This window comes from Harpia harpyja, chromosome 12 (genome assembly GCF_026419915.1).
Source record: "Harpia harpyja isolate bHarHar1 chromosome 12, bHarHar1 primary haplotype, whole genome shotgun sequence".
NCBI lineage: Eukaryota > Metazoa > Chordata > Aves > Accipitriformes > Accipitridae > Harpia > Harpia harpyja.
The window spans coordinates 15,912,776-15,938,142 of NC_068951.1; the positions used below are offsets into that span (position 1 = coordinate 15,912,776).

At 39.7% G+C, this 25,367-nt stretch overlaps 1 protein-coding gene across 3 annotated transcripts in view; it reads right to left on the reverse strand.

Moving 5' to 3' along the window:
* Positions 1-347: 347 nt before the first annotated feature.
* RYK (receptor like tyrosine kinase) overlaps positions 348-25,367 on the reverse strand; it is a 63,852-nt gene continuing 38,832 nt past the window's right edge. For all 3 annotated transcript variants that reach the window (XM_052803888.1, XM_052803887.1, XM_052803886.1), the window contains 6 exons: positions 14,228-14,297; positions 12,101-12,233; positions 10,189-10,298; positions 6,062-6,221; positions 2,207-2,343; positions 348-1,362 (listed from right to left, as the gene is read on the reverse strand). In XM_052803888.1, the coding sequence (XP_052659848.1) occupies positions 1,251-1,362; positions 2,207-2,343; positions 6,062-6,221; positions 10,189-10,298; positions 12,101-12,233; positions 14,228-14,297 (722 nt within the window). In that variant the 3' untranslated portion in view covers positions 348-1,250. The remainder of the gene's footprint in view (positions 1,363-2,206; positions 2,344-6,061; positions 6,222-10,188; positions 10,299-12,100; positions 12,234-14,227; positions 14,298-25,367) is intronic.

Sequence of the window (25,367 nt, forward strand, 5' to 3'; positions counted from 1 at the left end):
TAAAAGTTATTCTACAAATAACTTTGCTATATATACAATATGAAAGTTACTGAGGCTGAATTGATGGATCACCCCACATTTTCTTGAAATACCTTATTCAGGCCTCTTAAGTAATGTTCAACTCAAAATAACCTGGGGTGGAATGGGTATTTGGGTTAAAGGCAGCAGCAAGGACAATACATTAAGTCTCAGGGACTAGTTCTGCAGCAAGGGAAGCAATCCACTTTGTCTTCATGCTAACTCCAGCCCAACAACCACCACCAACTTGCACATTCAATACACAGGGCAATGTGAGGGACCAAGCTTTCACATTAGATGTAATAGAAAAACATTCTTTACTCTGCAAGTGTCTTTACAAATATATATTTATATATTTAAGCCCATTTCAGGCCATAAAAGCCCATAAAAAACAAGCAGAACCTTTTTGAACAAGAGAAACTACGATCTGGAAGTCTGAGGTGAAAGACTCCCACACAAGGGCTGCTTTGGCGCTTCTCTGAAGGCCTCTATTTAGCACATAAAACCATCTTAAAAATCACATCAGCCTTTTATCTGCAAGGAGGGGCACCATTTTTACCCCACCTTCACTACTCTCTGTATGAGGTAAACTGGAATCACTTTTACATAATCACTTACTGCTTTAAAAAGGAGAAATTGTATCCTGAAGACCAGCTTTTCCAAAAAACATTCATGAGTGGGTTAAAGTAAGATGCTGCTTGTGGATCCAACCACAACGTGCTGTTGTCTCAAAATAGAAGTTGATACTAAAAAGCTATCCAGATACATACAAGTACAAACGCTAGAGCTGGTCAGAAAGATTCAGTTTCAACATTTTTTAAAAAGCAGGGAAAATTTTCTGCAGTGTGGCTTTTGCATTAATTTCCCCTATCCTTACTTTACTACCAGTTCCATAAACCCTTCAAAAAAATCACATCTGTTGTAAGAGTGCAAAGTCCATCCAAATCTTGTGTTTAAGTTCACTATCACTACACTTTAAAAATCCTGATGGCAAATAAAAAGGTCTCAATTTAACTTAGCAAAAGTGATATCTAGAAAATATTCAACACCAAGAGGTCTTACAAAAAACTTCAGACTACTAAGGCATTCTAAGGCACAGTGTTTTGGAAGAAGTGCTTTCTCCCTTTGGTGTTGCTTTATACACATCACGTGTGTGAGTCTGAGTGATGCACGGAGCTGCAATGTATGCCATGCCTTTTCCCAAACAGTGAAGTGAATCTTCTTCTGCAGTTTCAGACGTAGGCTCCCAATGCTGCATGAAATTCAGTTAGACATTGCACCAGCTGCTGAAACTTGGGTCTTTCTTCAGGATCTAGGGCCCAACAGCAGGCCATCACAGCAAACCTGCAAGACAAAGATAGATGGAAGACATGAGAACATAAGCCAGGCAACCACAGTCCCAACCCGAAAGTGAAAAACAGCATTTGCCACTAGAAAACCTGCTGACTGGAGAGAAAAGGAACCCTGTATCTTCTGATACACGATGCTGAACAACTCCTTCAAAAGACAGACACCTAGAATGATCAATAAATGTGCTGTGACTGGAAGTGCTGGTTTGATTTAAGATACCAGTCAGAGGCAACCCAGGAGGAAGCAATACATAGTTCATTGGAAATTGCTCAACTATTGTAAAAGCATAGTTCAAAGTGTTTCCGTGGTAGGTTTACAGGAAGGGGATTTGGAAGAACACGCGAGGGAAGGTAGTGCCTGTCTGTGCACTTGCATTCTCCTATACCATTAGGATTGTGAATAAACCCCTCAAGCACTGCCATTTAACTCCATTACACACAGTACTTCTCTGTAGTCTAGCTGAGAACGGAGATTCCCTCTACCTACAAACCTACTGGCTTCCTACACTGCAGCCCCACAAACACTAAGCTGAAAAACCCTGGCCCCTTTGCCTCCCTCCTCCCACCCTGCTGATCGACCCCATTTCTCCCATGTGGCAGAATAAGGAAAAGAGTTAGGTCAGGATTAAGTGAAACTCAACAACAAAAAGCATTTAATTTTTGCCCGAGTACCTTGACATACGTCACTGAAGCCACACAAATACTTACACAAGGGTTTGTCTAAAAGGCAGAATAAACAGGCAAGAGAAGGCAAACCCAGCTCTTTCATTCATAAGGCTGGCTTAACATGCTGATTACAAAATAGACGTTTTATCCTCTCTCCAAAAATATGCACTTACAGTTCATCAGGGCAGTTGATTGGCTGAGCTATTCGATAGCCATCCTTTAAATAAGCAGCCATCTCAAAGGGGTCGATATCAACATATGGAGTCTGTCCTAAAGTCATCAGCTCCCACAGCGTTACTCCAAAGGCCCACTGAGAAGAAACAGCGTACAGCATTAACGGAACATGCCGAATTTTGAGAGCTCCTTCAGATATTCCACAAAATCAGTCACAAATAAGACTATACAGAGTAAGAAAGCTTTACATAAATACTATATATATCCAAGTTCAACACAATACTTTGTCTTGAATAGGGACAATTAAGAATCACAGAACAAGTGTCAAGTTGAACTAAAATTAAATCTTAATGCACTAAGATTTTAAGGGATAAAAAATTATGTATTTACTGCATTTTTCCAGTATGACATTCCAAAACACTTAACAAGTCTAAGGAATATTAAACACTAAACCACTGCTTTGAAAAAGTTAACCATTTTATATTACATTTTACCTCTTCAAAACACTACCCAACATTCCTTAAAAAAGGTCTCTGAAATTCAAAGGTTCAGAAAAGCAGACTGAATGAAACCATCATTTTTTCAAAGTCATCTGTGTATTTTGAGCATACACTCACAAGTAGGACTCACAAAAAAAAAAAAGTTTTAATCCAAGTAAACTTGACAGCTGGATCAGCATTCAACACATTCAGCCAACAATACTTGCCAAAAGGAGCTTAAGGTGATGAAATATCTATCAATCAATTCATGTGCAAGCACAGTACAAGTAAAATGATTTACTAGCTGGTATCAAGAGATAAAAACCTAGGTGGTGCTGATACTGCACACCGATGATTCACTGCTGAAGTTACACGTGCTGCAAACATCATGATTTATTAAAAAAGGGGCATAATTCTGCAAGCCTCGAAATATTATTGGTTTTAATCAAAAGAAATCCCACCTCATCCTCAACCAAAGCCTTAAAACTAAGGGATGCTGTCAGTGGACACTGATGGGAAGCTCAGAGCTGGAGAATGGCAGGGGCACAGATGCAGCCCCAGCCCTGAATAGCCATCTATTAGCAGTGTGGGAAGGCAGGGGATGACATCCTTTTCATTTGCAGTTAAGAAAAATGCTGAGGGACAAGTGGTGGTGCACCTAGAACACGAGAATAAAGGGTGATTCAAGCAAAACTACTCTGAGAATATAGCTATTTCTAATTCCGTAAGTAGCTGCATAAAAATGGCATAAAGAAATGCAGAGCTTCATGTCCAACAGATGGAAAAAACACAGAATTAAAATTCAACAGGAATTGTATTTTGTTTTTCTATGCTTTGGCTGACTGATATAACTGTTGGCAGAGGAGGAACACATTAGGAATGTTTCAAGCCAGCAAAACTATTTTAAAGAAATGCATCCAAAAAGCAAGCCTAGAACACATGCCAACTGCATCTTAACAGGCACCACCTAAATTGTTTGTAACAGATTTCATCACCGATTATAAGCTACATGCAATCGATAACTAGATTTGTTCCTAGCAAGCAGACAAAAACATATTACACCATATTTGCAAAAAGCATCCAGGTAAATGCAATGATGATATTTAGGGCAGATAGTATTTTCTACACCCAGAAAAACTGACTGGTTTTGCACACTGCAAAACTCAGACAGCTACATTTGCAAAGTTAAGAACTATACATTAGAAGCAGAGTTGCATTTATCCTTATATAACGCAAAAAGAAGTTCTGAGTTAAAATAGTGTGGACTATATGCTGAATTCACTAGTTTTCTGAAATGGTTATGATGCTGAGGTGCCTTCATCCTAATAAAATTCTACATTTCACTGCCAGTGTTACATAAGCTTTTATTTCCAAGTCCAGTCTTCACAAACAGTGAACGCTTTCGTGTTCCAGATTTAAAAAAAAAGAAGAAATCAGTGTTTAATTGATCCCATTTAGTATTATAAAAACATGCTTTTACAGGCAACTTCTATTTCCTGTTCTGTCTTTAAGTTTGGTATAACACAAACCACCACACATTTTCCAAGGAGTACATAAGTATTTCTGGAACAGAGCTGACTCCTTTCCTTCCCTTGTTTTTTTTTTTTTTTTTATGTGGCTTGAGCACTAGTGCAGAGACTATGGCAATAAGGGGAAAAAAAAAACAACCAGAACTTTTCAAAAGTTTTCTAAACTAGCACATTTTAAGATGCGGATTACAATCTCTGGATGTAGTCATGTTAAGGAAAGCATCATCACCAAAGAAAATACCCCCTTAGCAGGAAGACACAGATTGTAAGGGCAAGTGGTTTACCATTAATTAGCACTCTAATTACCACAGGTCGATCTTCAAGGACAAGCTCCTGTAAGTAGAAGAACAGTCCATTCTGATGTGCAGGAAGCTGAGCAAGCATGGTAGAAGGCCACCATGGATGTACTGACTAAGTCCAGACACTAAGGAAGGAAAGAGAGGGTGGAAGCAGGAGAAGGCTACTTGAGAAATGCCGTGAGAATGCATCAGCATGCAGGGATGGAGTTTGGAAAACCAAAGCTCAGCAGACTTAAACTACTAAGAAATGCCCATAGAGGAAAACATTTAGGCTGCACTGAAGCCAAGTGCGCACACACCAGACCACCATGCCAGACTGGATGCATCCAAGAGTGCTGTGGGAGCAGGCTGAAGTCATTGCAATGCTGCTCTCATCATCTTGGAAAGGCCACCGCAATTGGGAGAGGTTGCCGACAACTGGAAAAAAGGCACCTTCTTGAAGAGGTGGGATCCAGGGAACTACGGTCCAGGTAGTCTAACATCACCTCCTGCTAATATTGGGGAGCACATGATCCTGGAAGTCACTTCCATGTATACGAAACATAAAGGTCTCTGGGAACAGCCAGTGTGGATTCATCAAGGGCAAACTGTGCCTGACTAACCTGGCTAGCTTTTTGCTGAGAAGACAGTGTTAGTGGACACACGGTGAGCAATGGATGTTCACCTTGACTTCAGCAAGGCCTTTGACATCATCTTCCATAGCATCCTTATTGTCAGATTAGTGAGATGTTGACATTAAAGTGGCTGGACTGCTGGACTCAAATAGCTATGATCAGCTGGTGACTAGCAGCATTGCTCAGGAATCAATACTGTTCTATCTTCAGTAACAACCTGGACTCTCAGGAAGTTTGTGGATGATACCAATTTGGGCAGAGTGGCTGACAGGTTGAAGGACAGGGTTCTGCAGAAGGACCTCAAGAAGCTGGAGAAATGGGCTGACAGGAACATCAAAGTTCAAGGAAAACAAATGCAAAGTCCTGCAACTGGGAGGGCATAGCTCCATGCACCAGGTCTGGCTGGGGCTGACCGCCTAGAAAGCGGCTTTGCAGAAAAGGACCTGGGGGTCCTGGTGAACAAGCTGAACACATCAGCGGCCTGCCCTTGAAGCAAAAGAAGCCAGCTGCATTCCATGCTGTGTTTGCATTAAGTGTAGCCAGCAGGTCAAGGGAAGCAATTCTTCCCCTCTTTTCTCTATCTGTGAGACTGCAACTGAAACACTCTGTTGTGGACTCTGGATCACGTTCATTCAAATAGCAGACAAGTCCCAATACAGATTGCTCACTGAATTTACTTGTCTTTTCTGCTAACGCTACCAAGGAGAACAGGGTGCAACAGACAATTTTGCCGTGCAAGAAAGGCCTGCTTGACATTTGAACTATCTGCCAAGAGCAGCAAGTGCAGGAAGCAGGTGTATAGATGCTGTTCTAGACAAATCACTGTTGCCTATTCAGTGACAGGATTCTCCAATGGCTGAAAAAAGGGAAAAATGTCAACAAAATACATTTACAAAATGTAAGAGGGGAAAAAAAAAAACCCAACAAACTTACCACATCGCTAGCACTGGAAAATTCATTGTTAACCAGGCTTTCAAGAGCCATCCATCGAACTGGTCTGTTTTCATTATCTCCCAGGCAATGGTAGTCCATAGGAAATAGGTCTCGAGATAACGCATTGTCTGTAATCTTAACCTGAAGTGCATCATCAATGCTAATTTAAGAGAACAGAAGTATTTAGCAAACTTGGCGTTACAGTTTTACAGAAAATATTTATGCTCAACCTTAAGTTTCAGACTTAGGATTTAATAGGGGAACACTAATCGCACTATCAACATTTCAAAGGGCTAGCATTCTTCTAGATTGACATGCTTATTCTGTGATTATCAAATATCATCAAAGAATGTATTTATTCTGCGTTAACAGTTAAGCACTAGAAAAAATCAGCAGTCTTAGATTAAATAAAATCAAACATTTACAAGTGCAAAAAATACAGTTAAAGCAAACAAGCACCTCCCTTAAATTATTCCTCCTCCCTTGGAGATCCCCTATCAGGTCAATTAAACAAATTTTAGCTATAGAACCTCTGTAGCAACAAGGAGCCAAAAATTTAAGCAAAGCAAGAGTCAGTAATATCTTGTTAAAGTAACCAATATTATTTGTGGCCTAAAAGCTTGTCTCTAATCAAGCAATCTGGTATGATATTATTTATTCCCCTCAACAAGAGATATTAATTCTGACTGTTGTCAGAAATTGGATACTGGCTAAGGGAAACTTACTTTTAATCACCAAAAGACTCAAAAAAGCACACGGAGCCTACTGATTTCTTCCCCCTCTCTGGGATGTTAATTCATATTCTTTGGACTTTAAAAAGTGTGTAATGAAGTTCATGTTCTCATAAACAGCTAACTTCAGAATATGGGTGAGATGTTGGCTTTAACATCTTATGACAAAAATATAGAAATAACATTGGGTTAGAGGGATTGTAACAAAATGGTGTTTGCTGTCTTTTCATCTTGTCAATTATTTCTTTATTTTGATGAGAAAAATCAAATAGAAATGCTCAATCTGTGTGTGTTCCGCTTCACTATCTCAAGTACCTTCTTATTTATCCCATTTCTATGCACTTTCAGGTCAGTTCATTGCCCTCAAAATTTATAGGCCAGGAAGTTTCCATATCTAATCACTCTAAAGAGTTCAGAGAAATTCCTAGAAGACCTGTCTATAAACAAATACAATACAAAGGGTAACTTCACAGTGATTATAGAGAGCTCTGACTTGTGTAATCTGTATGTCCACTCTAATTGAGCTCAACTGTGCCATGAGCACATGAGACCAAAAGTATTTCCTCCCTTAACAAACCTGCCAAGACCACTGCAATCCTGGCTCCCTTCCCAAAATTAGGGCACGGGTATATAGGTCTGCTACACTTCATATCAACTCCTCCCAGCCTTTCACCACACAGGAATAGACCTGGGGAACAAAGGGGTGGCAGATGAACCAAAGCCCTTCAAGGGATCTTGGCTACTGGCACCCTCTTTCTCTTTAAAAACCTAATGCTAGCCCAGGATTTCTTGTACTGCAGCACAGATCAGCAGATGCTCAGCTCCTGCCTGCATCTCTCATGGAGAAGGAGCACCAGGTGCACTATGAATTGATTTTATTGCCAGTGCTCTGCATCATACATATGGCAACTAAAGTGAGGAGGGCAAGGAGTCAAGCAGCCTGGACTGCCAACCCTTCGCACAGCAAGGGCACTAGGCTATTAGTTCACTGCACGGAAATGAGAGGTTGTCACAAGGTAACTTCCCTGGAGCACTGTTTATGATCTTTGTCTCCTGTGGTACCACTTCTTCCTCAACATGTTCACCAGAGAGGAAAAGCAATAGGAATTAGTAACAGAGTCTCTCAGGAACTCTGTCAAACTGAGCACCCTTATGTAGTGCAAGAGCCAGGAAAGATTCTGCTGGACTAGGTTGGTAGCACCAGTTCAAAAGCACAAGGGATGGCTTCAGAGTGGATCTCACTACTCCCTCTGTCCCAGCATTTGCTACACCAACCCTGCCTACTGCCAGTGGTGCCAGTACAACATGTACAGTAGTTAAAAGAATATCCTAGGACAAGCATGAATGCTTAAGTGTCTCCCAGCTTTTTCTCTTAGTCCCCCAGATGCAAGGTCAGAAGCTTTGCTGGCCCTGGTTGGGATATTTGAAGAACTGGGCCAAAGACTGCACCTGAGAGGACCAGGAGATTTTGTGGACAGAAGCACAAGGGACAAAAGTTGCAGCAATAGTAACCCCTGACAACCCTGAGGGGCTGGGCAGGGAAGTCAGTCCAAATTTCAGGAACGGGATCTATCCTGGTGTGGGGAATGTGACTCATGTTTTACTATTAACTGCCAAGCCAAACACGCAGAGCTCTCTAACGGACACCAGCAGCATAGCCCCAAGACAGACCATACACTGGAAGTGCATGCTGTCCATGAAAAGTGCAAAGAAAGAAACTGGGCTTCCACTTGAAGGACTATGTGGGAACAAACAAAGCAAACCCCCAGTCAAAAAGAGGTACAACAAGGTATTTCAACAACTGTGCCTTGAAGATATTGGAGGGACTGAGGCCTTGAGGATCCTAGGAGGTCTTTTGAAGGGTATACTGGAAAACACACTGGCAAATAAGGAAAAACACAAAAGGTGGCAAAAAGTTGAAAGAGATGGAAGCCAAAGAACAGGAACCGAGACAGTAACCCAGTCACTCCTCCTGCCTGGGCAACTGAGGAACCTGAAGATTCAGGAGCATGCTTCAGTCTTTACACCCTTGCACTGGCAGAAGACAGGACCCGAGAAAACCCTGTAGGTATTGCTAAGGCAAAAAGCCTCTCAGATTACATGTAATGCATGCCCCAAGGTCATCAAGAAGATGTGGGCAGCAATCCTGAGAAATTAACTAGTTTATCAATAATATTTTCATAAAGCAGACACAAGAAGAATCGAGCAAATGACCAGACCATGAGGCATTTTATTTTCTTCCAAAAATAAATGAAGCATTGTAGCTGAAGGAATGGAAGATGTACATCCATCCCAAGTGATCCAATTATGATGTAGTGTTTCATAAATGAAATTGTTTATGATACAGCAGAGCTCAACAAATTTCAAAATCACCTCTAACAGCCAATTTCAGGTTAAAGACTTTATATTAATCAAGTGCAGTTACCTCATTAGGGCTTACTTCATTGACCGACAATTTGTACACAGCTCTGGGGTATAACCCAGAGGTTGCTTCTTTCTCCTTTTCTTTCATTGCTTGTTCATTAATAGACCAGTACATGTCCTTTGGTGCAGGGGTGGGGGCAGGCAAAAAGGAGAGGTGTCTCTCCAAATCAAGAACTTGAATTCAAGGCTTCAAACATCGTCTTGAACTCTGAAAATAACTATGTTACTTGAATTATGACATTATTTGCAGATATCATTAAGACTGAGCTCATGGACTAACTGCCCCTTTAGGTATTTCCAGATGTTTAGTTAAGTTTAGGCAGAACCCTGTATCTTCTATGTTTCCCCTTATTAGGTATGAAAGCAGGTGGAGAATGAGCACAGTTGGTGGCGTCTGAGTGATCTGGTTTATAGAAAGCCAAAACACACCTCAAACAACGTCTACATTTTAAGGGCATATTCCAGGCAGAAGATGGTCTCAAACACTACTTCAGCATTCCTACCATTTACAGAGCACATTCATATCTATCCATCATTTGACAGCTAAGAAATCTACCAGCAATCAAAGCCATTAGGCTATATTTTTAAAGAAAAAAAAATATGAAGAAAACCAGCTTCATACAGAAAGATCTATCCATTGATAAACTGCCAAAGATATTCCAATTTTTTATTAAAGTTTAAGGGAAGCTTTAATATTTTTCAAGCCTTTGAAAAAATAAGGATAGACAAAACCTAGCAAAAGTATTTAAGATGACGATATTCTGCTTTCTTGAAAACCATGCTTTGTGGTTTAAATTATATTTAGAGGAAAACAACTTCACTGACAAAACCATTCACCCAAAATTTGGAAAAAAACCCAAATAGTGGTATATTTTGAAGTAGACATCAGGTCAACTGGAGAAAGCCCATCCTAACTCTAGCTACTGACCTAACATTGCCTGCATGATGACTCTACCCTGGTTGAGTACTTACACACAGTTTCTAGCAGCCAGGTCTTTGTGAATGACCTCCCGTCTGGCCAAATAACTCATTCCACAGGCTATCTGAATAGCCATATGTACGAGGTCCTGCTGGGAAATTGCCTGCAAGAGCACAGAACAACAATCACTGCAAAAGTACAAGCCCAGTGCCTGTGAGGTTAGTGTTTTTGTTGTATTCTAGTGTGTGCCCGCCATCCCTGCTTTAGCAGCTGATGCTTTCTAGTAGCTACAGACACTACCACCCGTTGAAAACTTATGAAAAATCCTTATTCAATTTTAATGGGTTTTTTTGAGACATGACAGGGGCAAATGTTTCTAATTTGCAACTGCCTCACTGCTACACAGCTTTTCCTTTGATTAGTGGTGAATGTAGGCAAAAATGGTCAATTTTACCCTTCTTACCACACTTTTTTCACTGTTTCCCTGGAAACCAACTCATTTTCAGGCAGCAGAGCACAAACAGCAGTCAAAATTCTTGTTGCTATCTACTGCTGAAAACTAGTACCAAAGTCTGTTGCTCCATCTACTTTTACAACTTCACAGTCCTATAAAAATTAAACCCTTGCACATATTTATACCTTGGGTTCCCTCTTCCAGTTCTATAGTGTTTCAGAAACTTCAGTATGCAGGTGGACACACTGAGGTTGCAAGACTGGGGTTAAAATAACCAAATACTAAATTAAAACAATAATAAACTGGCTTCTTCTTTAGCAGGTTGTTATTAAGAGCAATAGCCATGTATTATTTCAGAAAACTCAAGCATTTGCTTTAGGTATTTGTAGAAAAGTTCCATCTCAAAGTAAGTATCTAGGACACTAAATGTCCCATTTTTTGATAGTTAAGCACAGTCATTTCTAGTTACTAAGAGGCAACTCCTGTTTGACATAATACAGATTATAAACACCATTTCTACTTAAATTCTTGGAACAGGATATTGGTGCATTGCATAGGGATTTATAACTCAGATTAAGCAGCAAAACAAGTAAAATCAAAGCTGAAAGATCCTAGCAGCTTGTCAAAACTTGTAAATTAACAGAGGTAGGTGGCCCTTGCTAGTTTGAGATCTGGTACATAACAGAGACAAATGCTGACCTCAGGAAACAAGATTTCATTTTGTACTTGATTTAGCCTAAAGACAGAAGCCAAACCAAGGTGAAGTTGAATAAAAGACAAGGTAATCCTAACAAGAGGCATAGTTTTAATACATATACACACCCATCACTAAACACTTATTCAAATTTTTAAAAATAAGCAAAATATGTTCTCATCTAGGAATATTTTCTCACTTCTCATGAAATATATGCAACAGGCTCTACTGAAACGCAGTAAAGTTATGAATGTTAACAAGCACCCACAGCAGTAAAAGAGTCAGCAGATTGTTTCCTTTAGTATCTAAAGTTAAATAAATCCAGTTATTTTACTTAACAGCAAATCTACAGCAGCACCTTGAAAGTTTAACAGAAGTGCTTTATGCTTACTATAAAATAATAAAGAACTACAGTAATTAAAGGGATAATCTACTAATTTTACCAAAAATAAAAATCAGTAGATCTGAAATTTCTCCATACACAATTTTCCCCTGTGTATTCCAACTTAAATCCACAATCATATACCATTTTCTCTATTTTTTAAAATTTTTTTTTAAGATGTATTGATATACCAGCTAATACCCTAATCGGAATTTAACTCAGCTTCATGCCCTCTGAACGTCTGTGATGAAAACAGTCTTGGCTGCGTTTCTTTTATGTATCAAGACAAACACTTGCTAGGGAACGTGCTTGCCAATTCTCTCATTCACCTGTTCTGTTGTGACAATACCACAACTATTTCTTTTAAGTCACATACACAGATGACAAACCAAGTCTAAGTTTAATGGGCAAGAAGTCACAGATTTCTGAGTGTACCTGAGGATTGTTGGCCTCTACCAGCTTGCACTGTCGTAAGAATAGTTTAAGGTTCCCCCAGTTCATGTATGGCAGCAGCACCATTGGTTTCTCTCCCTCTTCTATACAGACATGAGTGATAGGTAGCAGATTCCTGGAAGACAGGGAGAGAAATTCCTAATTATATGAAACTGAAATTTGATAAAAATCTTCTCAATCCCTAAACACTGTAAGTGACAGTAATTCAGCATTGAAGAAAAGCATTTGCTTTTCTTGCATTATGAATTGCAGAGCACAAGAGAGAAGATATTTGAGTACTTTCCTATTAGGAAGAAACCTCCAGATTTTTTCACTTGGTCCAAAAGGGCTGAAATACATTTCTGTGAATACAGGTTATCATTTATATTAAGAAGCGATACATTCTCAACTTGGAAATGTATCATTCTAAATGCAACTATAGATATAAAATATGTAGCTCCATTACAGTGGAGTAAAAAAAGTCAAAACATTGTGTTTGATCCACTTCAAAATGACAGAACAGAAAATTTTAGTTTTGAATCAATGAAACATTAAATTGCATTCTGAATGCAGAAGTATCTCAGGAGGTTTTATCACAGGTGTTTTAGAATCATAGAATCATTTACATTGGAAAAGACCTTTAAGATCATCAAGTCCATCAACCATAAACCTAGCACTGCCAAGTCCACCACTAAACCACTTTAAAGGTCCCTTCCAACCCTCCTTATGGCTCAGATAACCCCCATGGTACATTTTTTATAAACTTCCTATCTTCCTATAGTACCAACATATAAATTTGTAGAAACTTGAAACAAACTATATATAGTTTCAATTTCCATTAAACATTTTTTTAAAAACTATCTTCTATTGAAAATGTATTAGTCTCCAATGAGTTATAGTCATTTTTAAAAGGGAACTTTGAAATTTCCTGTTCTTGAAGATGTCTGATAGTCAGATGTCACACCCACAAGCTCTACATACCCATGTAGCTCTACCTTCGATCAAGATAAAGGTCCCAGCTTTATAGGCAGCATACAGAAGAAAAGTTTTTTGGACTTTAAAGAGTTTGGCTTGTAAAAGGGAGGATAACAGCTGATTTTGAATGATGAGAGGGGGCTTGTTTCATTTGGTTTCAATTTTGTTTCCCCAAGAACCTGCCAATCCTCTTAACACAATCTTGTATTTTAGGCAAGGCCTTAGCTGTAATAACTCTTAGAAGAACAACTTTTCAATGCACTGTGGAACTAAAAATTCTGCATGAACTATTTTCATTTCCTCCACGTTAACAGTAAGAAAAGATCAATTACCCGTCTAGGGACTTGATGATGAGCGTAGGTTTCTTCTCACCTGCATCCTTGCCAGTAACAAAGATCTTTAAGGCCAATTTCAGCCTTTAATCCAAGCTTCAAAACTGCCACTAACTCAAGCTGTTTGGGGCATCAATTTAAAAAACTTAAGCTATGACCCCAAAAAACCACGTCATTAATTCTTAAGGAATAAATCCCATCAGTGATGTTACGATGCCATACCAGGAACACACACATGCAAGAGTCCTAAAAAGCATTTCCTTGTGTCCATGTGGGATGGCACCTAATCACAATACTTTTCTGTGCCATGTAGAAAATTATGACCAATACAAAACAGACTAGTAAATTAGCTAAACTGACAATCAACCTGCATATATACTTACTCTCGTCATCACTAAGATCCCACCACATTTAACAACTAGCCTGTGCAAGAACCAGCATAAACCAATGCGTGCCTGCAGCACGTTTTTCTGTAATAACTAAGAATATATAAAAGAAATATCTACCCATATTGCACTGCAAGTCTTGGAACACCAAAGACTTTCCCCATTTTTCCACATGCTGCAACCATTTGATTTTATGGACTGCACAGCTAGAAAAGAAGCTTATAAGCAGTCTTTGCAATAAGAAGCGTATCTAGAATTCTGTATTTTAAAGTGACACCAAAATAGTTTCAGCTCTTTATGGCTTAAAAAAAGAAGTTTCAAACATAAAAAAATGTTGCTGAATTCTGAAAAAGTTTCCCTCCTACTAGGGAGCTTTAAGCACAAGTATTTTCAGCTCACGCAGATACAGTTTTGCTTATAAACACTGCTTAGCTTACCTGTGGTGAAGTCCTCTGAGTTTACAGCTTTCAGTCAGCATCATTGTCACCTGTACCTCTGAGGCTTGATCTAAGAAAAAAAATAAAGGAACGACAGATACAACTTTAGGAACAAATCAACATATTAATTAAAATTTGGTCCAGATTTCCAAGTCAGTTGAGGTCATTTGAGCACAAACAGAACTTGTTTGCCTACTTTTTATAAATGGAATTTAAAAAACCCCAAACGAGTAAGCCAACTTCTAGGGAATATTTCTGCTTAAACAAATGGGGTGAAGCCGAAAAAGGAAATAAAACACACTCCAGGTGCTGACAGACTGTACTTTTGCCACTTCCTGACAGCTTCTGGGCAGGCATGAACTGCCTGCACTAGGCAGCACGGGTCACATCCTCCACACAGGGCTGCTGCTGCTGGAAGAAGGGGAGCCTGCCATGCGTTTCCCAAAAGCACAGAAGTGCTCAGAAGACACCAGCATGCTGCTGAATTACCAGTATAGGCTTCTGCAGATTACTTCCACACTGATGGAGACCATTTATTTCTAGATTTACTTATTTACTGCTGTCTACTTGAAACACTTGACTCTGGGTAACCTTAGAAATGTTTGCTCTTCTCTTCCCCACCTTAAAAAAAAAAAAAAAAACAAAACACCAAAAAAACCCAACCCCACTGCTGCCAGCTAAAATTCAAGCATCTGTGAAAACTCCAGTAACCCACAGCAATCAGAACATCTACTGGGCAGAAGCAGAAGTGTCGCCTGTAACCCCTTCCCCACAGATATTTTTGTGTTTGGTTTTTTTCCCCTCTGGTGGCAAGAAGCAACAGTGAAGCTTAACACGATGTAAATCAGAGCTCTCACAATCTCACCCTCCTCATACCTGGGTGCATTTTCTGCCACTCCTTCATGCTAGAACTAGTACTGGAGTGCCTAGGCAGCAAGCTAGCACAGGAGAGAGCCCAGCAAAGGCCAATCAGTTTTCCTTACTGCATTAGGATAAATTCACATATTACAGATGTGTCAAACCAACATTCTACTGCGCTGGGAGGAAGAAGAGGAAAGAACTTATCTGCTCTTTTCCCTTCTTCATGGTCTTACCCTCCTCCCTTTAGCAGCTCTGACACCCTTTCCTAATTGAACTTTAACCCTGCAAAAGAAAACATGACTTTTGACTGACTTGAATGGTGAATGTGGTCAGTGCAGATGAGCACAAGCTAGGGAAAGAAAGCACAAAGCCCCAAGAGAGAGCACGGCCTGCCCCTTATGGCAATGGCAAGCTAAATAGATAGGCTCTAACCATAACGCACAAATTGGCATTTAGCTTTCCAGATCTGCTGGAAGTGGAGGCAGCTTCAGGTACAACACAGCTCCTGCCTAAGAAGGGTTCATCAAAAGAGAAATCACATAACTCAACCTGTAAACCACAAAACATTAGCTGGATTGAGAAAGTTCCCTTAAGTCAGGGAAAGGAATAATATCCCAAGGCAAACTACTTCAAAGGCTGCTTTACTACCTTGGCTCAGGAGAGATTAAAAAGGAGGTATGCCTTCCCAAAAGCATACAGACAGTAAAAAAGGAGGAGATCAGAAAATGGAGATTATAAATGCAGATACAGGTCCCAGCCAGAGGCACCGAACCCTGAGCATGCTTGGAAACCCCTAAGGAGCATCACTGCCTAGACCCCATACAGGGTGGAAGGACCAAGGCCACCAGAGCCAAAACACAGTGCTCTAGGGAAGTCCACACAGAGGTGCCATTAGATTAGTGATAATTATGGCTGTGGTATACCATGGGATGCATCAAAACAGTGCATGTCCTTGTATTTGGTAACAAGTACATATGGGGAGAGGGTATGAACAGGTTCTTGCAGTGGAGACATTTAAGTAATGCTCAGCTGAAGCCTCTAGCTTGCACTCCAATACAGAGGCATGAGAAAGAGAAGGTCCTACCTACTGTGCAGCAATAGCACTCAAGTGTTTTATATGTGACAAATCTGATAAGTACTCGAGACTTCAAAAGGCTTGTAAACAAGTAAAAACCCAAGATACTACATTAAAATGAAGTTACATAGGCTTGAATGACTGAATCATCCAACTCTTATAAAGGGCAAGAAGCATTAAAAACAGAGGTATGAAAGCATATTATAAGAAGTTAGAGGAACTGCCAGCAGGCTGCTAGTACACAGCTTCAGGTTTAAATGCATTAATTACTAGAACTCAAAGACCACAACCTCTTCAACCCAGCATATGACATTAACTTGCTTATACATTCTTTGGCCCTGTGCTTGCTTAACTGGTTTGCTTTTAATTGTAAGAGCCACCATGCAATAATTCGAAGCTCTAGATCAGAGAGTATTTAAGACTGGCTTTAAAATCTACAGAACGAGTTAATCTGGTTCAGACAATGCACCTATTCATCTCTTCACACTAACACTGTAAGAAGCAGCACTCTTCTGCTGATGCCTTTCCCTTTCCATCACACAGGGTGTTTTTCAGCAGGTCACTGTTACGTTTCATTGTTCTCTTTCACCTCAGAGACGCTATGCTATAGTCGTTGAGCACCCAAAAGGACGATCGACTCCCATTGAAGTATATACGGAAATCTAAATCTTATCTTGTGAAACAGTCCCAGCATCCGTATTGTGTTTTCTTATCAATATTATTTCCTTGTTTTCTGTATGGAAAAAACTTACACAACACCAACAAATTCAAACACACTCAGAACAAACAATAGCAGTACAAGGCTAATCCTCCGCTAGCTTAGACCAGTGCCAATTTTAGAACAAGCACACAGTTTGATTATTGTGGTTTTGTACTAGATATAGTTTAAAACAGAATATAAATCACCACTTCTTTGAGTGATTCTAGTCAAAAGGGGGTAAAAAAAATACCAAAATAATGTTACTGCAACAGTCCCCATTGCAATTAGACTTCCTTTTGAGGCCATTTTCTTTAGTTACACAACAAAAAGTAAATTTAAACAAACTGTCACATTTAGTAGATTATAACCACTTTCGAGCATCCAACAGACAGGTCGTCATAGATTAGGAAGAAGGTGATTTTGGTAATGATACATTTTGTTGTGGAGGACCTGGTGCATCTGACCATCCTGTACTGAAAACCCTTAAAAGCAATCCAGAAAATTCACAGCATTTCTGGCTTCGATACAAGAACTACGCAGTCCTTGAGCAAAGCCAGTGACAGCCACGACCCAGCAATTCCAGCTTGGTGAAAGGTTTTTATAAGGACATACTAAGATGAATCCTACAGATTTCATTTTCCTGCCTGGGCCAAAGTGTAACCCTGTACCAAAACCATACATCAAATTAAGCATTACATGTAAGCACACACACGCGGGCATTTTATTCACAGAATTGTTTGTGTAGCCGCACAAAATGAGACCTGGGGAATGATCTTGTCAAACACACAAGAATGCCCACAGGCTTTCACGGCTCATTTTTTCTGTACCAGATCTGTGAAGTCATTTGATATGAACACAGCCACACACACAGCTAAAGAGGGGGAAATGGGAGGAAAGCCTCCCACAGAGCCAGAAACCTCTTTAATTAGAATAGCAACTTAAAAGTCACGACAAAGGAGGCTGTAGACTCCCATATATTAAATTTGGGCATCAGGAAACAGCCCCAAGTTTAAGTTGAACATGCCAGGGCGAGGCAACAAGGGCTTGTTGCACAACTTCTTCAAAGCCCTAAAAAAAGCTAAACTTCCCTCTCACATATTAACACTATTTGTGATTAAGAATACATCAGAGCTCAACAATTCATGCAGTTGCAGCCTGATGATTGCAAGGTGTTGCCAGGTCAGTGCTTCTCAGCCCTGAAAAAGCATTATGTATTTTCACAAGACTATTGTGCACCAACAGCTGAGTAATTGAACAGCAAAGACTTCAGGTCACATGAGTTCAGAGAAAGATTTAATACCCAGCAGTATTCTAGATGTTCAATTAGGACCAAAAAGGCCCAACTTTCAGAAGGTGCTTAAAAACAAGACTATTTGAGATAGATGTAAATGCATTCCAGAACTAGGAAGATGCTTTTAAAGCACTGGTTTTACCCTTTCTGTGCCAAGAGCCTGGTTGTGAAAGTCTACCCTAAGGCACAGAGCAAGAACAAGCTAGGATTTCAAGAAGCTTTGATAAGGTTGCAAGTCTATCTCATGATATTACGTTATTTGTATACAGCTAGGCACAATGGGGCTCTTGGCACTACTATTTTTATATAACAGGCTAATCCCTCCATGCAATTCTGGCAAGTGTGATATGTGCTGAGGCCCTTCCTGGTTCATGGGGAGAAAGAACACCTATTTGATTTTTACCAACTTCTCAAAGTCCATCTGCAAAACTGCATTTTAAAATCTTTGTTCATCATCACTCATCAGTCACATGAATCATTGTAACACTCACATGAAAAAATCTCTGAGAAGTTTTGCGACGACACTAACATTGCAGCAACGTGCTTGCTCTGAGACTGGGCACTCATAACAACTGCAGAGCATCGTGCTCTACATTTCACTAGGTGACAGCATATCGGAAAAGGGTGGCTCCACACCTCAAATTACTTACCACAGATGAAAAGCAGCAATTACCTGGATATTGCACTGGGTTACCCGATTAGCTGGATGGCTTTCAAGAACAACATTTTAAGTCAGACCTCCTAGAATCTCAAAATAGCAAAGCACAGCATTACAACTTGGACTTTAGATTGTAGCATGCATGGTCACTGAAATCTGTTTCTTCAGACAGAAGACAAAGCAAACTCTTAAAAGAAATATAACCAAAGGTTTCAAAATTTCAGTAAGTCATTTGAGCCCTTTCCTAGCCTACTATGGGCAGTAACACCCAGCAATTTCTGTCAGCACTCCTATCAGAAGCAGCTCTGCAAACACTACAGCTAGGAAGTCTAAGGCTTCTGATAAACACATTTCCTGACAGCAATATTTAAAAAGATATTCTACCTGAAGTTTTTCTCACCTTTGGATCATTTGTAACATCTTGTTGCCATGCCAACTTCCTTCTCTAATATGGCCAGTGAACATCAGCACACTTATACAACCCATTTTCTACATAGCTACTGTTTTCACAAAGCTTGTATTACCCTTATTATCCTTCAGACTTGTGGGCTTTGCCAAATATACTGTGATAAAGTCCACAAGCTCAGGTTATTGAAGTGTGAAAAGCATACAGGCAGGTACAATGGTCACAGACTATGTCCATAGGAATTGGAAGCGTAGTACTAGAACTGTCCTAAATGTTCAGCTTCAGGTAAGAAATGCTCCTAGTATCAACACATCCTTTTTAATTACTGCTGCTTCTGCATAGCAATTAATCATGTAAAACTTCTCCCACAGCAGAACTCAATTCCAGTTCAAAGAGAATACATGCCTGAATACTGCTTTAACCCTTCTACACCAGGCTTTGGTTTTTTCGAAGAAATTCAACACTCAGAAACTATCCTGAGTTCACATCTGTAGTACATGACATTTTTAAAGCTGCTACCAGACATTTTCAGAACTTTCCTTCAATAGAAGGATGAACTGCTTAACGAATGCAAGTAGTCATGATCAAATCTGCTTTTTCATAGGTAGAAGGGAAAGTACATACACAAAAATATTTATGCTTTAAAACTTCAAGGGGTCCTAACAGTTAGACAGTGACAAGTTACCATGGAAGCCAGTAGCACATCCGATGGCTTTCTGCCTCCCACAGAAGTGAAGGAAAGACACCTTGCTCCTTTTTAGCCGCTCTATTGCATGCGCAAGTCTGGATAGCTACAGAGGCATTCAGGTAATGGCTATACTTTCACGCATCAACATCTATCTGCTTTACAAGGCAGCCACGCATCCTACAGAATTCAAATCTTCTGTATGTTAAGACATAAATACACAAATGACGACATCAGGAGGTTACAACATCGGACACTCTGCTTAGTTTTGTCAAAATTTCAATAGAGCAGGATTTCTCCCCAAATCTTAATACCAAGGCTATTTATATTGAAATGTTTGTTTCCACATGACAACCGCACAAGTTTATTTTCCAAAGCAATGCAGTTCATGTTTTCAAATTCAAGCCTAATTTTAATATATTCTGGAAGTGATTCAACATGATACTGCTAAAACGGGGAGTGCTGTTCTGGCTTTCCTACATTACAAATGCACACACAGTTTTAAACCACAGAAAAGGGCAGAGAGAAGTATGATTTGGGGATACTCCTATTTCCCTTATATAACAATACTAGAATCCAAGTAGCAGCAGCAAATAGCAACAAGTAGAAGGCTCTTTGCTCAGTAATCCATTTAACTTAAAATGAAGCAGAAAGTGTAAGTAAATGTGAAGTGAAACTGGGGAAAAGACATAACTGATGTAATGTTTCAAAGTCTATCAATTGCTAAAGGGCAGCAGCTAACAAAATTGAAATACAAGTAGTGATTTTAACTGTATGTAAATGAAAGTATACTGTAGGTTATGAATTTATTTTTTTTCCTGCAGAAGCATATGGAATAGTAAATCTTTAAGTAGTACAGTACTTTGGACATCAACCTCAGAGCTGCTACTGCATATTTCTTTTAATGTATATTGTACTACCTTAGGTCTCAGGATACTTTCTTAATGAACCAGGATTGAATGACAAACATAGTGCATTTTTAAGGTGATATTCAGAAATTTGCTACTTTTCTCTAATTCTTTAAATTCAAGTACCTTCCTTTACAAAAACGCTTAAGAATTTAACTCAGACTAGAAGCAGCTCTTTTCTGGAATTGTTTTTGTCATGAACTTTTTTCTACAGAAACAGATCTTGTACTCTGATTTTGCAAGGTTAAGTACTTTTAACAATTAACTTAAATACTGTACATTTAAGACATGAACTTAAACTTATATTTTCACAAGGCAGTGCTTTTAAGAATGAACTGCCCAAAAATGTGAAGTCAGTGCAATTTAAAAATGGTACCTTGGGAACAACTGTGTATGCTCCAGGTTGCAGTATACTATATGTCTAATATGAATAAGAAACCCTTCAACTTGGTTAACACAAAGCTTATTATGAACACTTAACTCGCCTAACTATGCCTTTGGCTCTCCCCTGCTTTGCATAGCCTAAGTTCTCAGGATCTCTATTCCTACAACTTCTAAATACACTAAAGTAGTCCTAAAGGGTCACCAACTTGCACTCAGCTAGGTCATAAACAGGCCAAAACAGACATCACGTGAATGAAGGCAGTAACAGGTCTTCACACTATGGACAGTTAAGTCCCACTTGTTTGAACATACAACGTTTAACATCTAATAGGTTTCCTCATATCTACAACTCAAAACAAACTTGCACTGCAAAGTGCATGTTTTGACTCATACTAGAAAAGTCTTGTGTACTACAAATACTTTGATGGCAGCTACAGTCCTGAGATATACCAGATGAATTCATGGTAAGGTCTTTCTCCAAGGTTTCCATTACAGCATCATGATCCATATTGCCTATGTGGGTGCACTTCGAGCATCCCATCTTAGATTAACAATAAATAAAAATTTTTAAAAGTATAATGTTGGAGATAGCCAAGAGTGCTGAAAGAGTCCTCTAGTGACCTATGGTGATAAGAACAAAACTCAAAGCTTTGTTAAAGTTAATAAAATGATGAAGTCTTAAGACTTAATCTTCACTTATACTATGACTTTGTTTCCAGTGCTTTTCATGGGTGGTTTTGTTTTCAAACACTCCTTCCTTGTACAGAAGAAAAATTTTAAGTGGTTAGAAAATGAAATGGAAGCAGTCAGGTTATCTTGAACAGCCCGATCGGTTGTTTTTAACAAAAATGTACCTTGGCCAGAATGTACTAAATGAGTCAGGGCTCTGCGCAACTCAAACTCACTGCGTAGGTTCCTGGAATAATACAATTCCATTTGTTCTGCAAAGAATTTTCTCCTTCACAGGAAAAGCACCATTAAACAATGTGTTCTTTAAATCAAAGGTAAAAACTGTGTGTTTTCTTCCTCTTCTGACGTAAGATGATCTAGAAGATTCACAAGAAAGTGTATTTCATGCCATATAAAAGCAGAAGAGAACTGTCAATCACTGGCAAGAGACGCAACGCCAGCTTTGAGAAACATGCCAACCAAGACACTTCCCGAAGTTGAGAGTGATTGGAAAGTGAAGCATTACAACCTCATAAAACAATTCTACTGTAGAGCAAGAAACACAATGAAGAAAGCAAATGCCACCTAAGTCTCTCATCTTTCTAACAAAGAACTTATTCAGGTTGTGTTGATCCACGGATTCCAATATCCCAAATATAGTACAGATAACATATTCTTGTTCTTACTGGCAATGAGACACACATCGTTTATCTTCATGAATGTCCATTTAAAGAAAGAATGAAGGCAAATTATCCTTAGAAAAGTCTAAATGTGAAAGAAGCTAAAACTTCTATGACAATGACTAGCAAATTAATACACAGTGAAACTGTAAACTGCAAATAGAAAAGAACAACTGGATGTTCAACACTAAGGATCTAGAGGAAGCATGAACAAGTAACCCCTTTTGCCCAGGGCTTGTGATCTTTGTACTCCCAAAGTTATTAGACCTTCCAGAAAGCTGTTTCTAATTTTGCCAACTGATACCCATTTTTTCTTTTAAGCTCTCCTCTTTGGCACGGAGCACTGCACATAAGGGAAGACTTGTGTCATCTAATGCTTTAGAGTGTGTCTGGATGCCCAGCATTAAAAAAAAAAAAAAATTATAAATTAATGTATTTCATGAACATGCAGGTAGAAGCTTTGTCACTACCCAAGGCATGTTACAACTTTTCTCTGGAGTGCAGTACAGTTAAGTGAAAAAACCCCCTCTTCTAAGGGATCTGGAGTGAACTTCTGGCACTCAGGGATTAATTCTGTCTTCAGACTGTATCTTTATAAAAGATGTGGCATTGAGATTTCAAGAGAAGTGTCTCCAACTTTTCAGTCATATCACTGTACAAGCTACTGAACAAGTAATCACTGAATCGGTTGAAAAGTACTTCAGTGAATTAATGAACAGTTCAGATGAAAGATCCCAGACAAATTCTGTGGTGGAGGAGAAACTAGTCAATGCTAAACAAGCAAACTCCCATCTATTTGCCTCCTGCACTGATGTGGCTTTATTAGGATCAAACTTGCCCTTTGAGAGTCTGACCTAATAGGTCAATCCCAGCTTGAGAAAATGAGGAATACAATACATTCCTGGAAACTAGTCTCACACACTCTCTGAATTGCCTCTTTCACTTAAAAGAGTTTCTCAGGACAAAGGTAGGCAGGTCCAGGCTTTCTAATTTTTATGTCTTACCAATTCCTTTAACAGCAGGTCACTTCAGAAGGGAGAACGAGTACTAAGTTCAGAAAACTCAAGGCTTCTTGATTTCAGTTAGCACTATTCTGGTTTATAGTAATGCTCAACACCTTACCAGAGGGCTAGAAAACATCAGGGAAGGGAAGTGGGAAGGACTGCTGCAGTTACTGCCATAACCAGTCAACTGTCTTTGCTTTTTGATCCTTTGGAGAAAAGGATCAACCCTGGTGAGAGATAAGATAGGAAAGAGGCAAACTGACATGGCTGCAAACACGCTTCTCTCAGAGCGGGAAATACTCACAGATCTATTGTCTGACAAGCACGTCAGCAACAACATTCATCTTTGACAACACTGTCCACATTATTAGAAATAACCCATCTTGAAAGGTTATGGATCCTATAATACACTAACAACTGAAGGAGGAACACAAGAAAGAAGAGATCCATGATGATAGGCACCTGCTGTTTCATCTATGGCATAAGCCATCTTCACAGGTTTTCCTAATGAGCAGTATTCAGAAACCATTACTGGAATGGCACAATAATCCTTCTTTGACACCTTTCCTAGTACAGCAGAGGTCTTCTCCTAAAAGCCAACATACATGAGCTACCCATGGCACAAGGATGCCTTCCAGCCCCATGTACACCACTTGTTGGGCTTTCTTGGGCATGTCCAGCGGACAATCACTTACTCCACTAGCTTTACCACTCTGCACAATGCAAACTTGCTACAATCAATATAGTTTGCAATGGTAACACCCAACACAAAGCCACTTGTATGCCAGTACACTGGTGTCATTGTGCAGGGCTGAAGGCTTATACCCAATGACACAGTAGACAACTGCACCAACTAAGATCATGTCTAGACAAAGTTCCCAGGTTACGGGAGGTGATTCTCCACCTCTACTCTGCCCTCCTGTGACCCCACCTGCAGTACTGTGTCCAGCTCTGGGGTCCCCAGCACAAGAAAAACATGGACCTGTTAGAGCAGGTCCAGAGAAGGGCTGTGAAAATGATCCGAGGGCTGGAACACCTCTGCTATGGAGAAAGGCTGAGAGAGTTGAGGTTGTTCAGCCTGGAGAAGAAAACGCTCCGGGGAGACCTTATTGTGGCCTTTCAATACTTACAGGGGACTTACGAGAAAGACAGAGACTTTTTGTCATGGCCCGTAGTGACAGGACAAGGGGCAACAGTTTTAAACTCAAAGAGGGTAGATTTAGATTGGACATAAGGAAGAATCTTTTTTTTTTTTTTTTTTTTTTTTTTAAAAATACAGGGAGGGTGGTGAGACACTAAAACAGGTTGTCCAGAGAAGCTGTGGATGCTCCAGCGCTGGAAGTGCTCAAGGTCAGGTTGGATGGGGCTTTGAGCAACCTGATCTAGTGAAAGATGTCCCTGCCTATGGTAAGGGGGTTGGACTAGGTGGCCTTTAAAGGTCCCTTCCAACCCAAATAATTATGATTCTAGTAAGAAATTCTAGTTTGGGCACAAGTGTAGTGATCATATTTACCATGTCCAGGTGTTCTCCTTCCAAAGGGTTTCTTCTATTGGCAACTCCAGATTTAAAGCTGCAGCAACTACCCTAATGTCAAAACAGCCAATGCCATGTCTTAAGTTTCTCAAGCTCTGATCCTAGTGAGAAGAAAGAGGTGCTTTTCCTCTCAAGAAGGTTATTCCTCCTCACAACACCTGCTGAAAGAATTTCAGTTCACATTTTTCAGAAGATCTGAAACATCCCACACCCTCTTCCCATTATTTTCCATCATTTGGGGTACCACTGGACTTTATTTTATCAATTTCAGAGTGTACCACTGGG